Consider the following 17,023-nt stretch of genomic DNA (forward strand, 5'->3'; position numbering starts at 1 on the left):
CTAATGCCATCCAACCATCTCATCCTCTGTCGTCCCCTTCTCCTCCCACCTTCAATCTTTCCCAACATCGGGGTCTTTTCAAATGAGTCAGCTCTTCACATCAGGTGGCCAAAGTATTGGAGTTTCAGCTTTAGCATCAGTCCTTCCAATGAACACCCAGGACTGATCACCTTTACGATGGACTGGTTGGATCTCCTTGCAGTCAAAGGGACTCTCAAGAGTCCAACACCACAGTTCAAAAGCGTCAGTTCTTCGGTGCTCATCTTTCTTTATAGTCCAACTCTCAAACCCATACATGACTACTGGAAAAGTCTTGACAAGATGGCCCTTTGTTGACAAACTAATGTCTCTGCTTTTCAATATGCTGTCTAGATTGATCATAACCTTTCTTTCAAGGAGCAAGCGTGTTTTAATTTCATGGCTGCAGTCATCATCTGCAGTGATTTTGGAGCCCCAAAAATAAAGTCAGCCACTGTTTCCACTGTTTTTCCATCTATTTCCCATGAAGTGATGGGACCGGATACCATGATCTTAGTTTTCTGAATGTTGAGCTTTAAGCCAACTTTTTCACTCTCCTCTTTCACTTTCATCAAGAGGTTCTTTAGTTCTTCTTCACTTTCTGCCATAAGGGTGGTGCCATCTGCATATTTGAGGTTAATGATATTTCTCCCAGCATTTGGCATGGACCAAATGTCTTATAAACTTCTCGGATAGGACCAAATACCCTGCAAGGGCAATGACAAGCGTCCTTGTAAGAGGGACACAGAAGGAGATTAGAATACATAAGAGAAGACTATGGAAAGATGATGGAAGTAGAGAGAAAAGGTAGAGTGAGGTGGGATCACAAGCCTGGGGATGTGGAAAACTTCTTCAGGCTCAAAAGGCCAGGACATAGATTCTCCCCTAAAGACTCCAGAAGCTGGCTTTGCCAACACTCTTATTTTTATCCCATAAGACCCATTTAGGGCTTCCCTGGTGGCTCAGAAAACAAAGAATCCTCCCGCAATGAAGGAGCCTTGGGTTCGATCCCTGGGTCAGGAAGATCCCCTGGAGAAGGAAACGGCCACCCACTCCAGTATTCTAGTCTGGAGGATTCTATGGACAGAGGAGCCTGCAGGGTTACAGTCCACAGGGTCACAAAGAGTTGGACATGCCTGAGCAACTAATGTTTTCACACTTTCACTTTCAAGACCCATTTTAAGTTTCTGACTCCCAGAAACTAAGGCAACAATTGTTGCTTTCAGTCACTAATGTTTTAAGTAGTTTTTAGTGCAGTCTAGTGGATTTGCGTGATTTGCAGTTTCGTGTTCATTCCAGGAGTGCAGCATGGCGACTCAGTTACGTGTTCACACATGTCCATCCTCCTTAGACTCTCTTCCCATGTAGGCCACTACAGAGTGTTGAGTAGAGTTCCTGCGCTCTACAGCAGGTCCTTATTATCTATTTTATATACAGCAGTGTGTGTATGTCAACCCCAATCTCCAAATTTGTCTTTCTCCTGCCTTATCCCCTGGTAATGACAAGTTTCCTTTCTGGATCTGTGCCTCTATTTGTTCAGTAGATAAGTTCATCTGTATCCCTTTCTAAGATTTCACGTATACGTGATAGCATGTGATATTTTTTTTTCTGTGTCTGGCTTACTTCAGTCAGTGTGACAACCTTCAGGTCCATCCAGTTTGTTGCAAATGGCATTACTTTTCTTTTTATGGCTGAGCAATACGCCGCTGTACATGTTTACCACAGCTTCTTTATCCTTCCTCTGTTGATGGACATCTAGGTTGCTCCCATGTCCTGGCTATTGTAAATAGTGCTGCAATGAACACTGCAGTGCATGGATATTTTTGAATTATTGTTTTCTCTGGATATATATGTCCAGGAGCAGGATTGATGGATCATACGGTAGCTCATGTCACTGGATCATCAGTCACTAAATTTGTGGTAATTTGTTACAACAATGATAGGAAGCTAATACAGCGTAGACCTAAAATCCTATTGAAAATATGAAGTTATGCTATACAACTCAACTCAACCAAGTTTCTGTGATAAAAAGCTATTCAGAAAACCAAACTTTCACTGATGGCCACATAATGTAATTCAGTACAGAACCTACCTCAAAGCACTTTTGAGGGCACCCAAGACCAAAAGCGATGCTGCTGAAGTGTTTTGAAAGATCCTTTGGGAAACTTTGTAGGAAGAAGAGGACACCAGAGAAGAGACTTTCAAAGGAGACGTTTTATTTTCAAACTAGAAGCGTGAAAAAGCGAATTCTTTCCTGAAAGAAGTTTTCTTCCAAGAAGAAAATGGGATACGTTAGTACTAGTGATTGACATTGGGTAATTTCAACTCTAAGACATTCTCACCGTAAAGGAGAAACATGACAGCAAAGAGCCGAGCTTCTACTGTTCTGTAATATACAAGAGAAAGGAGACAGAGCTCTTACAGAAGCATGGCCTGAGCAGGGCCTGAGCCCCAGATAACCGGATGTTGTTTGTTGCTCATGCAGACTACCATATCTGTTTGCACTGATGTTTTTTTTCCCCTGATAAGAAACACTTGAAATGGACAATAGTACCATCAACAATATTTCTTCGGGGTGCATTTCCACTGATGCCAGCCACAAAGAGCATTCTTGAACCCCAAACTGAGCAATATCCGTTGACTTTTTTCTTTATCTTCTGCCACATGGATATAAAAAGGCATGTTTTTTGAAAAAAAATATCCTATATTGTGACGACCCATTTGCCACATGTGGCCTTGGCCTCGGTATTTGGGGAAAGTGTAACCCATTCTTATCTCACAGGACTGTTCTGTCAGAACCCAAGAGATGGGGTTCCCTGCTGAACTCAGAATACCAAATGCTGCAAAATTCTGGAGGCAGCGTTCAACATATTTCAAGCTCTTCTCATTTTTCCCCATCTCCCAGTGCTCATTCACCAGCCTTGCATGCGAGACATCCAAGAAGATGGTCTGAAAAGTTTCTTTCCTGTCAGGAAAAAATGTACATTTATTCAGCCAACATTTAGAACACATCAGGATTGCATAAAATGTGACACCTCTCTTTCCTTAAGGATCCACAGCCCAGAGGAAGAAATAGATATACACTCACTCACAGACACACACACACACACACACACAACTATTTATATGCCTGTTCAAAATGTTCCCAAATAATTGAAAGTGAGACAATCCTCGGTCATTTATGATACATTTAATAGCAGAGAGTCAGCTAGATGTAGTATAGCATATCTCAAAAAGTCCAACCAAACACCCCAACAAAGGAGAATAACAGAATATGTTCCTAAAAGAGCAAGGACTGGAAGCCGTGAAACCTTCCATGTGGCTGAATTTTCTTTAAAGTTTCTTGTATCAAAAATGTGGGATTGAGAGGTACAAGCTAGGACGTATAAAAGGGATAGGCTACAAGGATATATGGTGCAAGGAAACATATTTATTATGTTGAGATGACTTTTAAATGAAATATAACCTAAAAAATATTGAGTCTCTATACTGTACACCTGAAATGAATATGATTAAATCAACTATACTTCCATTTAAAAAGGTAGATTTCAAATTATACTTCACAAAATATCTAAATACACAAGATACTGTTTCTTCCAACAGCTATTTCAACAAAATGTACATCACAGGGAGATGAGAGCCATGTTGATCTTATGGCTTCACGTGTCCCAAAACCCATCACCACACACCACTGCTGCTGCTGCTGCTAAGTCACTTCAGTCGTGTCCGACTCTGTGTGACCCCATGGACGGAAGCCCACCAGGCTCCCCCGTCCCTGGGATTCTCCAGGCAAGAACACCGGAGTGGGTTGCCACCTCCTTCTCCAATTCACATACCACTAGAGACGTACAAAAGCGCAGTTTCAGGAGCAGAAACATAGGAAAAAAGGACATCGGCTTTGGGGATTTTTTGGTGGTAATAATCAGGGTTTTAGCCCTTATTCTATTGTTGTACAAGTTACCCGAGACTGCAGTTTCTCATCTGCAAAATCAGAATAACATCTTCTGTGGGTAGGAGTGGTTGGTGCAGAAGGAAGATCTCAAAGAAGTTCTACCCCTTCTCAAGGAGGAAGAGTTTCCAGGAACTTGTCAGTTTCAAAGTCACTTCACGTTTGCCATTGGGTGGCGTCACAAGGGCTCTCAACTGTCTACACATAAGTGAGGCTTTCTCTCTCTCATCCTCAAACTGACTCTGGTCCTACTTCCTCCAAGATCTCCAGCATCCTCACCTGCCTTCCTCCTGTGCTACAGTTAAACCCAGAGGGGCAAGATACCCAAATATAAATTTGGGTTTAGAGGAAATAAAGAACTGCCTTAGGACAGGCACTTCATGCCAGATTTCCAGTTATAATATCAAGTAGTATTTAATCCCTGTTTACCATTTTTCCCCATGCAAAGATTTCTTTTTCAATTCTCATGGGAACACAGTTGAGCCAGGGCACGGTTCAAATATTATTGACTCTCCTGGCTAAATCAATTCTACGTCAAGAATTGACTGCTGTTATTAGTAATTTAGTTGTTGCTAAATCAATTACATGCCTGGGCCACTGACACTTTCAGGTTCTGAGCCAGTCCTCTGGAGCTGGCACGGTGATCAGCACTCAGTGGGCCCGTGAGGACAGAACACTGAGAGAAACTGTCTCTATGCCAAGCCGCGGCACCAGAGCCCACAGAAGCGCCTGTAGTGCAGGGCCTCCTGTGCCCCCAGCTGCCTATTCAGTGTGTATTTAGATTTTGTTTATTTTTTGATGTAGCGATACAATTATTAAGCATAAATGGATATCAGTGGAAAATAATTGTCTCCTTTTTCCCTGATTCCTTCTCCTTCTCCTTCTCCAGAGGCAACTAGTGCGAGCGCTGTGATGAATTTATGTCACTCTCCAGAGGCATCGTTCGGAAGTTTAGATGTGCTCCACTGTGATGACACGCTGGCTACACGGTTCTGCCCATCTTAGTTGCTGCTGATGTTGCTGCTTCACTAAGAAGTTATTTTTGTTGTTGCTGTTGCTTCAGAATATATTTTTGGAATTGTTTCCTTATTAGTTCACAGCGGGCTGCTTCATTCTTGTTAATGGCTGTATATTATTCCAGCGTTTCAACTGTACCATAGTAAATCTATCCATGTCCCTACGGCAGGATGGGTTTTTTCATATGCTATGCTATCATATGTTCATACATCATGCACACCATCCAATTTGGTAAAATCTTCCATTTAATGCACATATTATTTTACCCAGGTGTTTCAATTTTAGGAGTTCAGTTTTCAGTAATACATATACAACTTGTGCGAGGATCTATTTGTGAAGACATTTATTGCAGAATTTTTGTTATCAGGAAGAACTGGAGAGAAATCAAGTGTGTAAATACAGAATTGTACATCTCCCTCTTATGGTAATCTATGCAGCTGTCAAAATAATTGAAGGATGCTTGTACGAGCTAACGTGAAAGATGATATATATATAACACATTGCTGAGTGAAAAGAGTAAATTGCAGTATAGTCATGCACATGTTGTTGAGAAAAAAACTAACAAAGCAACTCACACATACAGAGTTCCAACAGCAATGCTAAGAGTCTCTACACATGGACAGAAAGAGTTTGGAAATGCACGTTGGCAAGCCTTCACTGTTTACTCTGCATATTTGTATCCTTTGCATAGGACTTCCCTGGTGGCTCAGTGGTAAAGAATTCTCAGGAGATGCACGTTTGATCCCTGGGTTGGGAAGATCCCCTGGAGAAGGAACTGGCAACCCACTCCAGTATTCTTGCCCAGGAAACCCATGGACAGAGGAGCCTGGAGGGCTACAGTCCATCGGGGTCACAAAGAGTCAAATACAACTTGGCGACTACACACACACACACACACACACACACACACACACACACACGTACTTTGCATAGTATGAAGTGTTCTTTTATATTTTTTTTTGGTCAAAAAATGAATAGTTTCAGTAAAAGTTTTTCAATTCCACCGTGACGTCCAGTATTCTTCCGGGAGCAAACTTGTGAGATCTAAGGAAGTTGATATGTGGAAAAGAACCTTCTCTAACGAAGTTCCTGCCCACGCTCAGCGAGCATTCCCTAACACAGTTCCCTTTCTTACCTGTGCAGCTCTGAACACCGTTATAATTTAGCCTCAGATCCTACATTTACAAGTCTGGCCCATAGGGCAACTGAACTATTCTATACGAAATTTCAGAAGCAAAAGGTAAAAAGCTCACCTTCTCTCTTCAAGCACTTTAGGAATTTTTAAAAACTTCATCAAATCCATCTTGTCACCACTCGATGCCGCGAGCGCTGGTTTTTCAAACACAAAAAGGATGGTTCTCAGATAATCCACCTGCACTGATTTGGAAGCTGCGACTTTTTGCAACGCCTCGCCCAAGCTCTCTTGACAACCTGGGGAGAGGAGAACAGCAAGCATCATTTCACCCCCTTTCACAGCCACTGTAAGTTAACTGGGACGGCTTCGGCTTTAATTTAGAGCAATTACCTTGGATCTGGAAGGCTTGTTCCCAGTTGATGACCTGCGGGCACGCTAAGACTTCCTCTAACTTGTCAGGCGCTTTGGTGAAGACGTGGTAAGTGTTGGTGTAATAATCCAGGTCATCCTTCATCTCCTGACGTGACAAGCATCAACCACATTTACACAGTGAGATCATTCACAAAATGTTTTGCCTATGTGCAGAGTACTAGAGACTCGGAGAAGGCAATGGCAAGCCACTCCAGTACTCTTTTGCCTAGAAAATCCCATGGATGGAGGAGCCTGGTAGGCTGCAGTCCGTGGGGTCGCTAAGGGTCGGACACGACTGAGTGACTTCACTTTCACTTTCACACATTGGAGAAGGAAATGGCAACCCACTGCAGTGTTCTTGCCTGGAGAATCCCAGGGACAGGGGAGACTGGTGGGCTTCCGTCTGTGGGGTCACACAGAGTCAGACACGACTGACGTGACTTAGCAGCAGCAGCAGCAGCAGCAGAGTACTAGAGACTAATTTGTTGGCTAGGCTCTGTTGGTGGCGGTGCAGGCAATGTCCTTGGACTCCCTTGTAGAATAAGCCACTGGAAGGGGCTCCTTCCTGGGGGTGCCCTCGAGTCAGCTGCCTTTGGGACGACGGGCAAGTAGTCACAGTGTCTGAGGTGGGAAGTGCAGCAGAAAGAGCGCGTGTTAAAGGCCTAAAGAGTGGGGGCCTGAGGGGTAGAGGGATGCACGCAGAACAGGGCTGGGGTCCAGGCTCGTGCTCTCTGAGAAGGTGACACCTCAGCTAATTCTGAAAGTGAACTCCCAGGTGGCGACAGTGGCAAAGAGCCCGCCTGCCAGTGCAGGAGATGTAAGAGACGTCCGACGTAAGAGACGTCCGACGTAAGAGACGTCCGACGTAAGAGACGTCCGACGTAAGAGACGTCCGACGTAAGAGACGTCCGACGTAAGAGATGTGGGTTCAGTCCCTGGGTCGGGAAGATCCCTGGAGGAGGGCACTGCACCCCACTGCAGTGTTCCGTCCTGGACAATCCCATGGACAGGGGAGCTGGCGGGCTACAGTCCCTAGGGTCACACAGAGTCAGAAATGACTGGGCCACTGACCCTTTCAGGTTCTGAGCCAGCCCTCTGGAACTGGCATGGTGATCAGTGCTCGGTGTGCCCGTGAGAACAGAGCACTGACGGAAAAAGTCCCTACGCCGAGCCATGGTGCCAGAGCCCACAGAAGCACCTGGAGTGCAGGGCCTGCTGTGCCCCCAGCCGCCTGTCTGCCCCCTGCTGCTAGCTCGCCGACGCTGTGTTCTAACACTCCTGATGACTCTCTCTATGGGTAAGGGCGACGGGGGCTGTTAAAGTATCACTACTCCGGGAAGGATGGGATTCACTACCCATACTCCCCTGAAAGATGAAGACACTCTTATGAAACAAACATGCCATCTGCTATTTCACAAACCTCTGACAGAGTCATTTTTGTCAACTTCACCTTCTGTGTTCGGAGAGCAGCGGTCTTACACCTCACACAGCACTGCTCAAAGCACTGTCGGATTGCGGTTATTGAGTCACAGGGAAAGAAAAACACTTCCTGGTCATTTCCAACCGCAGGCATCTAGGTTGAGGTGAATGCCTCTGACTGGAGTCTTGATGGGAGAGAGCTGACTGAATGGAACTCTAGAGCAACTCACAGGTCCTGGACTGTTGGCTCTGCGGTCTACTCCTGCGCTTTGCCTCACCTTCCTGCCCTCTCCTCCAAGCTGCTGCTGCTGCTAAGTCGCTTCAGTCGTGTCCGACTCTGTGCGACCCCATACACAGCAGCCCAGGCTCCCGCGTCCCTGGGATTCTCCAGGCAAGAACACTGGAGTGGGTTGCCATTTCCTTCTCCAATGCGTGAGAGTGAAAAGTGAAAGTGAAGTCGCTCAGTTGTGTCTGACTCTTTGTGACCCCATGGATTGCAGCCTACCAGTCTCCTCCGTCCATGGAATTTTCCAGTCAAGAGTACTGGAGTGGGGTGCCATTGCCTTCTCCATCTTCTCCAAGCAACCCTTCCCAAATCTGCATGAATCAGGTGTGTCAAGATCCTTCCCCTCCCCACCCCCGCCCACCGCCGGCCCCTAGCTGCAGCCCCTCATCCCCGTCCTGAGGGTGAGTGACCTGACCCTCAGGAGCCAGGGGTCTTACCTCCTTCTGAGGCCGTATGATGACTGTCTGATACTCTGGCCAGGCGTCCACCAGCACCTCCAGGTTGAACGGGTTTTTGTTTCTAATGTGGAAAAGGGCGCCATACACCTACAAGAGCAAAAACAAAGCAGGAGAGGATGAAAGTTTTCTTTGAGACAGAGTCTTGCCTGTGGCATGGGAAGTAAAAGCAGGAGTTAGGAGGACTTGATGGGGACATCCCTGCTAGTCCAGGGGCTGAGACTTCCAGCCCCCAGTGCAGCGGGCCCAGGTCGATCCCTGGCTAAGGGTTACATGCTACGGTGAAAGGTTCCACATGCTGCAACTGAGGCCTGGGGCCAAATAAACGTTTTTTTTAAAAGAAAGACTTGAACCGGCAGGACTAGTGCTTCCAAGATGGCTCGTTGGACTATTCGTCCAAAGACATACTGCAAAACGGTGCAGGAAGGATCCCCAAAAATCCAAGTTAATAACAAATGAACTGGCTTCTCTAAAGTATTCATTTATTTTTTGAAAACTACATACTATTGATATTTTTCCTATTTTAAATGTTAATACCATGCCATTTATTCAGCATCTGTTGCTGCTGCTGCGTCACTTCATGTCCGACTCTGTGTGACCCCATAGACAGAAGCCCACCAGGGTCCCCCGTCCCTGGGATTCTCCAGGCAAGAACACTGGAGTGGGTTGCCATTTCCTTCTCCAATGTGTGAAAGTGAAAAGTGAAAGTGAAGTCGCTCAGTCATGTCCGACCCTTAGCGACCCCACGGACTGCAGCCTACCAGGCTCCTCCATCCGTGGGATTTTCTAGGCAAGAGTACTGGAGTGGCTTGCCATTGCCTTCTCCGATATAGTCACTAGCTGTCTGTTAATGAAAGAAAGGAATATATCAAATTTGTGTCAAATGTGGAGAATTCACATATTCAAATGTGGATATGATGTGGCTGCTGCCTTCAAGTCTACAAGAGCACAGAGATGCACAGTCTAATCTTAAACGGAGCATGTTCTGACGGGTCTGTGTACACGGTCAGGTGGGGGCTCGAACAGGCAAAGTCACTGCCCGCCCAGAAGCGGCGGGAGACGCACAGGAAAACCAACGTGGAAACCGGACCATGAGAAATAAATAAACCTGGTGAAGCAAAGAGAAGAGGAAGACAGGCAATTTCTGTTAGGAGAAGGCGCGTGATTGGAGGCTTGAAGGTGCTGAGATTCGATCCCACCTGCTGAACTGTGAGGGGTCAGTGATCGAAACGCATAGTACATCTTCCATGTTGGGAAACGAAGAGACGTTTTTGATAAACATTTGTATATCCAGTTAAGGAGTATGGGCTTTATGCTTTGGGCATGAACTGCCACTAGCATTTTTTTTTCAAGGGATAACATAGCTTTTTTAAATTTTTTGTTTTAATTTTAATTGGAGGCTAATTACTTTACATTATTGTGCTGGTTTTGCCATACATTGACATGAATCTGCCCCGGGTGTACATGTGTTCCCCATGTTGAACCCCCCTCCCACGTCCCTCCCCATCCCATCCCTCTGGTTCATCCCAGTACACCAGCCCCGAGCATCCTGTATCATGCACTGAACCTGGACTGGCGATTCTTTTCACATATGATAATATACATGTTTCAATGTCATTCTCCCAAATCATCCCACCTTTGCCCTCTCCCACAGAGTCCCAAAGACTGTTCTATACACCTGTGTCTCTTTTACTGTCTCACATACAGGGTTATCGTTATCATCTTTCTAAATTCCATATATATGCGTTAGTATACTGTATTGGTGTTTTTCTTTCTGACTTACTTCACTCTGTATAATAGGCTCCAGTTTCATCCACCTCATTAGAACTGATTCAAATGCATTCTTTTTAATGGCTGAGTAATACTCCATTGTGTATATGTACCACAGCTTTCTTATTCATTCATCTGCTGATGGACATCTAGGTTGCTTCCATGTCCTGGCTATTATAAACAGTGCTGTGATGAACATTGGGGTACACATGTCTCTTTCAATTCTGGTTTCCTCGGTGTGTATGCCCAAGAGTGTGATTGCTGGGTCGTATGGTAGTTCTATTCCCAGTTTTTTAAGGAATCGCCACACTGTTCTCCATCACCACTAGCATTTTAAAGCAAGGGAGTGATATGATCATATGTGTGTCATATAGATACTCTGGTTATCAAGTTACAGGTGACCAATAGCTTGGGACAGTTAAGGAAATCCACTAAATACAGCAGCAGAATTGATTCAAAAGATATTGTAGGGTCTTTCCTGGTGGTCTAGTGGCTCAGACCCTAAGCTCCCAATGCAGCGGGGAGCAGATTCGACCCCTGGTCAGGAAACTAGACCCCGCATGCCGCAACTAAGACCCAGCGCAGATAAATGAACAAAAATTAATTTTAAAAAGGTACTGTGCATGTATGACTGAGTCCCTGTTCTGTTCACCTGAAACTGCCATGACATCGCTAATCAGCACTGCTGCTGCTGCTGCTGCTAAGTCGCTTCAGTCGTGTCCGACTCTGTGCAACCCCGTAGACAGCAGCCCACCAGGTTCTGCCATCACTGGGACTCTCCAGGCAAGATCACTGGAGTGGGGTGCCATTGTCCTCTCCAATGCATGAAAGTGAAAAGTAAAAGTGAAGTCGCTCAGTCGTGTCTGACTCTTCACGACCCCATGGACTGCAGCCTACCAGGCTCCTCCGTCCATGGGATTTTCCAGGCAAGAGTACTGGAGTGGGGTGCCATTGCCTTCTCCGAGTAATCAGCTATACCCCAATACAAAATGAAAAGTTTTTTTAAAAGATACTGAAGAATCCCCAGGGAAGTAAAGGAGGTGCTTGGCCATGGGTGTTAAGACAGTCCGGGCAGAAGGAATCTGGGACTTGTGCCTCCAATTGCCCTGGAGCGTCCTGAGCCCGAGTCTGTCTTCTTCACACCAAAGTCCTCTCTTCCCCCATCTCCCCTACTCCCTTACCTTCAAGGACTCAGGCGTGCTCTCTTCCAAGGATTCATACAAAATCTGAAGTTGCTGGGGTTCACGAAGCACAAGCATCTTGCGTAGCACCCAAGCCCCTTCCCTGAGGAAGACAATCTGAGGAAAGAAACACACCAACAGAAACCCCTGGAGATCTGAGACAGGCATCCCGGAAGAGCAAGAAGGAGGAGTCCCCGAGGACAGCCATGCGCTGCTCGAGGTACAATATCGAATCCAAGGATGTGCCCAAGTACCACCTGGCAAAACCCAGAAACTGGAACTGTATGTTATCAACCTTGAGAACAGAGCAAACCTTGTATTCAATAATTCCACTTCTAGGAACTCATATCAAGGTGATAATAGTAGACACCTATAAGAATGTAAATATAAGAAAATTTGCCATAGTATTATGATACTGTAAATTTATAAATGATCCGAAGTCCATTATAGGAAATTGGTGAAGTTAATGATGGCATATCCAAACGATGGCTCACCAGGTAGCCATTAAAATGATGTCTTCAAAATGGATTTAATGACACAGGAAAATATCCAAGTCATAAAATAGAGATGTGATATAATCCCAAATTAGTACTCACCTCAGATTCATTCTGAAACAATGTAGTATATCAGTAAGACACGCTTATGAACATTCTTCAGTCTCATACACACAAATATCTGGCTGCATGTATAATTATATAATATATATTCCATGTACTCGATCAAGGAATAGATGATACTTAAAGACATTATACAAGAGTAGCCATATTTTCTAAAAATTAACAAATACAAGAAATTGCAAGCAATTTTGATGGCTTATAGGAGAGGCAGCAAATTTTTTAAAATCTTAACAATCCTGAAAAATCCAACATCCTGTGTATGTGTGTACGTGTGCTCAGTCATGTCCAACTCTTTGTGACTCCATGGACTGCAGCCTGCAAGGCTCCTCTGTCCTTGGAATTTTCCAGGCAAGAATACTGGAGCAGGTTGCTATTTCCTTCTCCATGGGATCTTCCCAACCCAGAGATCGAACCCATATCTCTTGCATCTCCGGCATTGGCAGGCAGATTCTTTACCACTAGCGCCACCTGGGAAGCCCCATATGTGTGTGGGAAAAAAAGTGAAAGTGTTAGTTGCTAAGTTGTGTCTGACTCTTTGTGACCCCATGGACGGTAGCCCCTCTGTCCATGGAATTCTCCAGGTAAGAAATACTGGAGTGGGTAGTCATTCCCTTCTCCAGGGGATCTCCCCGACCCAGGGATCAAACCCAGGTCTCCTGCACTGCGAGCGGACTCCACCGTCTGGGCCACCAGGGAAGCCCATACGTGCATATAGCCAAAACAAAACAAATGGAAATCATGGTCAAGAACATGATCGCTGGAGTAGGCAGGTCACTTTACCTGAATGTCTCTGAGCTTCACTTTCTTTATCTACAAAAGAGGCATAATAATAGCTCTTTTGTAGGCTGTTTTGAGGATTATGTCATCACAAAATGTATGTGATATGTTTTGCAAAGTGACAGATGGTATGCTTGTATGTGTGTGTGTGTGTAAGTGTGTGTGTGTGTGTGTGTATATATATATATATATATATATATATATATACCTGAGGGAAAATTAGAAGATCTTCAAATTCAAGCAAGGGAAAATAAGATTTGAATGACTTCTGATGTTCATTAGCAAAAGTACAGACTGGGAATACACACAGGGATTCCCCAGCATTGCTTAAGACAAGGTTTAGATGAAAACCCTCATTTGGAAGGGGTATTTATCCACACGGGTGAGCTCAGCACCCAGAGACGAAGGCAGAAAAGACAGACTGAAACAAACTAGGCTTAGATTTTCCAGGCTTAGAGCAGCAAAAAAGATAAGCGGCAAAGTAAATATTTGAGAATGAGGTGATGACACTCGAAACTGAATTTGTGGGATCTTGGTGAGAGAAGGGGCTTCCCTGATGCCTCAGATGGTAAAGAACCCACTGCAGTGCAGGAGACCCGGGTTCCATCCCTGGGTTGGAATGGTTCCCTGGAGAAGAGAAGGGAATGGCAACCCATAGCAGTATGCTTGCCCAGAGAATCTCCATGGACAGAGGAGCTTGGCCGGCTACCGTCCACGGGGTCGCAAAGAGTTGGACACAACTGAGCAAAACTAACACCTTTACTTTCAGGAGAGAGAAAGAAAGAAGTAAAACAGGAGACAGGTCCCACCAAGTGGGAAAGATGTCAAGAGCGTAGGATGAATGTACTTTATGAGGTTGAAAGAACAGCAGTGGCAATGGACGGGGGAATATATTCATAGAATAGGGGGTGGAATGAGGGATGAGGCTGTTAGAGGTGAGGGGTCAGGGGTAGATCAGCTCTGGATAGGTGGCTGTAGGCTTTGAGTCGACAGAATAGGAGTCGGGAAGGGACTGGGAGCTGCAGGTGTCAGAGCCATCAGCAGAATGTGGCAGGCTTTCGAGGGAGAGAAACATCTGTGAGTCAAGTGCCGCATATATCAATAAGCAGAGCGAGGTCTGGCAAAAAGCAGCCTGAAAGAGTAAAGCTTCATCTTAGCCGCGTGGCCCAGCACTCAAAGGAAGACATTTGCTATGCAAGTAACACTTTCAAAGCATGGATTGAAGACCAGGGGTATGCAGACTTTCTTATTTACTCAGGATTCCTATGGGTACCTGGAGGGTGGCAGGGAAAGGCACGGGTCGATCAGTAGTTTATAATTCAGGGAAAGGATCCAAGAAGCCTGACAGTTCAAAACACTGGCTTCGTACTCAAAATACTTTATTCTCAAAGGACTTTCTAGCTACAGGGACCTACAGTTTTCTTGAGAAATTCGTTCTCAACCCTGGGACCCTGGTGAGTGCTCTTCCAAGGTTTGCAGGGGGGAAATGAGTGAACAAATACACATTCTCTAGAATCGGGCTTCCCTGGTAGCTCAGCTGGTAAAGAATCCGCCTTCAATGTGGTAGACCTGGGTTCAGTCCCTGGGTTGGGAAGACCCCCTGAAGAAGGGAAAGGCAACCCACTAAAGTGGGTTGGAGAATTCCATGGACTGTAAAATGAATTAACAAATACACATTCTTTAGAATAGGATCCTAATTAGTCGAAAGGCTGAGAAGAGACAAGACTTGGGCGGTCTAGAACAATTCTCCTTACCTGCAGCTTCTCTGTAGCCTTGTCTGCGCAGCACCTTCTGCAGTTGCTCAGCGTGACAGTGGAGAAATGTCTCTAAAGGCCACAAATAGTCTCACACACAATAAATCCCACCTGATTCACGTTGTCCCTGTTGAGCATAAAGCTCCAAGTTGTGGGTTCTTATTGAGCAAACTGGATGTCCTGTTTGTTTACATGAATGAAATCAGCGGCTTTGTGTGCCAGAGGAAGACTGGGAACATGTTCCGTGCCAAGCAGATTCTACATTTATAAGTTTCCCACCACAGGTTCCACACTAGAGTTTGTAGCCAATTGGCTAATCCAAAGCAGTAATAATAAGGTAATTTGCAAAAATGACCTAGCTGCAGCAATATTCAAATACATCATTTGGGCAAACAGAAGAGGGAAAATTTGGCTTCGCTCTGAAATACTCAGCCTTGTGACTATCAAGCTCTTATGAACTCAGCACCTCCAGAGATTCCTTGCTTCCAATTCAGGTGGCACAGATTTGATCCCTGGTTGGGGAACTCGAATCCCTCAAGCTATATGGCATGGCGAAAAATATATATATAGATATATAATTAATTTTAAAAGTTAAATTAAATTTTAAAAATTCCTAAAAGTGTTTGATCTACTTTAACATTTTGGAGACCCTGAAATAGAGGAAAGGGATAATAAGTCATCAAAATCGTACCCATTTTCTGGAATGTTGTAAACCAACTTGAGACGTTTTAATCATTCAGGAAAAGAGAAAGGCAAATGTCATTGTCCCACAAACAAGGAAGATGATGTTGAAAAGCAACATGTTCCCTGAGGTCACAAAGCTAGCCAACGTTAATGCTTCGAGCTGAAGCCAAAGACCAGGATCTGTTATGAAACTATGATTCTTCAGTAAGTGACCCGTCACCCCTGGCAAGGTCATATCTCCTTACAAACCTACCGCATTCACTTCAGGCAACATATTAAAAACCACTAATGAGGATTTAGAACTCGCTATCTACATGCTTGCTGAGGAAGGCACCATTTCTTTTCTTTTCCCTCTTGCCTATTTCAGTAACTTCATTTTTTGAATCAATATTGTTCACACAACCTATGAAAGAATTTTTACATATTTGCAATTTTGTGTGATTAACTTGTTAACAAAGTTGCTCACAGTTACACAGTTTATTAATTCAAAAATTGTTTGTCTACTTCATGCCAGGAAATGTAAATTTTTTATGTAGTTAAGATCGCACTGTGGATAGTTGAGGCCTGAACAGTTTTGAATATCACACTAAGTATTTTGAATATCACACTAAGAGGTATCTGTCTGTCTGTCTGTCTGTTCAGTCGCTCAGTCGTGTCCGACTCTTTGCGACCCCGTGGACTGTAGCCTACCAGGCTTCTCCGTCCATGGGATTCTCCAGGCAAGAATACTGGAGTGGGTTACCGTTTCCTTCTCCACTAAGAGGTATAACCACATTTAAAGTCACCAGCAGTTCAAGATCCTCCAGCTGAACAACTTTCGCTGAGAGTTCAGAGGTACAGAGTCTGCTCCCTGACCCAAACTCGTGAACTGAGAATCTGGCTACTCTCTTGAATCAGCTAGAGGAACTTCTTTAGAAATTCTGATAGAGAGCAGATATATCAGGAGGTCTCCCAGCACAAGTGTCCTACTGTCTTTTTAGAAGCTGGCAGAGAAGACTCTGGAGAAGGAAATGGCAACCCACTCCATGTTCTCACCTGGAAAATCCCATGGACAGAGGAGCCTGGTGGGCTACAGTCCATGGGGTCACAAAGAGTCGGACACAACTTAGGGACTAAGCCATCACTATCAGAGAAGACCCTGGTTTTTGAAAGACTGTATAAAAACTGCCTTAAGGTTTGAAAGCAAGAGGAGCTCCAGGTGAATTCTCTAAGAAACCAGGAATATACTGCCAGCCCAAAGCAGTGCGCAAACATGCCATCACCATCGCAAGGTGACCTTGAAGGAGTCCACTCTAATGTATGTCAGGGTTGAGTGACCCTTTGACCTTTGAAAAGTGAAGAGAAAGTGAAAGTGAAGTCGCTCAGTCATGTCCAACTCTTTGCGACCCCGTGGACTGTGGCCCACCGGGCTCCTCCGTCCATGGGATTCTCCAGGCAAGAGTACTGGAGTAGGTTGCCATTTCCTTCTCCCAACCCCGGGATTGAACCTGGGTCTCCCCCTTTGTAGGCAGATGTTTTACCATCTGAGCCACCAGGGAAGTCCACCTTTG

The 17,023-nt window shown here is 45.0% G+C and overlaps 1 protein-coding gene across 1 annotated transcript; it reads right to left on the reverse strand.

Moving 5' to 3' along the window:
- Positions 1–2,214: 2,214 nt before the first annotated feature.
- Positions 2,215–14,992, reverse strand: LOC129554878 (glycine N-acyltransferase-like protein 2). The gene is made up of 6 exons (XM_055424184.2): positions 14,790–14,992; positions 11,642–11,758; positions 8,673–8,780; positions 6,510–6,636; positions 6,238–6,415; positions 2,215–2,983 (listed from the first exon to the last, which is right to left on the reverse strand). The coding sequence occupies exons 2-6, from the start codon at positions 11,717–11,719 to the stop codon at positions 2,575–2,577; spliced, it is 900 nt and encodes a 299-aa protein (XP_055280159.1). The 5' UTR covers positions 11,720–11,758; positions 14,790–14,992; the 3' UTR covers positions 2,215–2,574.
- Positions 14,993–17,023: the final 2,031 nt, after the last annotated feature.

The sequence above is a fragment of the Moschus berezovskii genome, chromosome 14, assembly GCF_049115385.1.
Source record: "Moschus berezovskii isolate FMDL1 chromosome 14, NW_MosBer_1.0, whole genome shotgun sequence".
NCBI lineage: Eukaryota > Metazoa > Chordata > Mammalia > Artiodactyla > Moschidae > Moschus > Moschus berezovskii.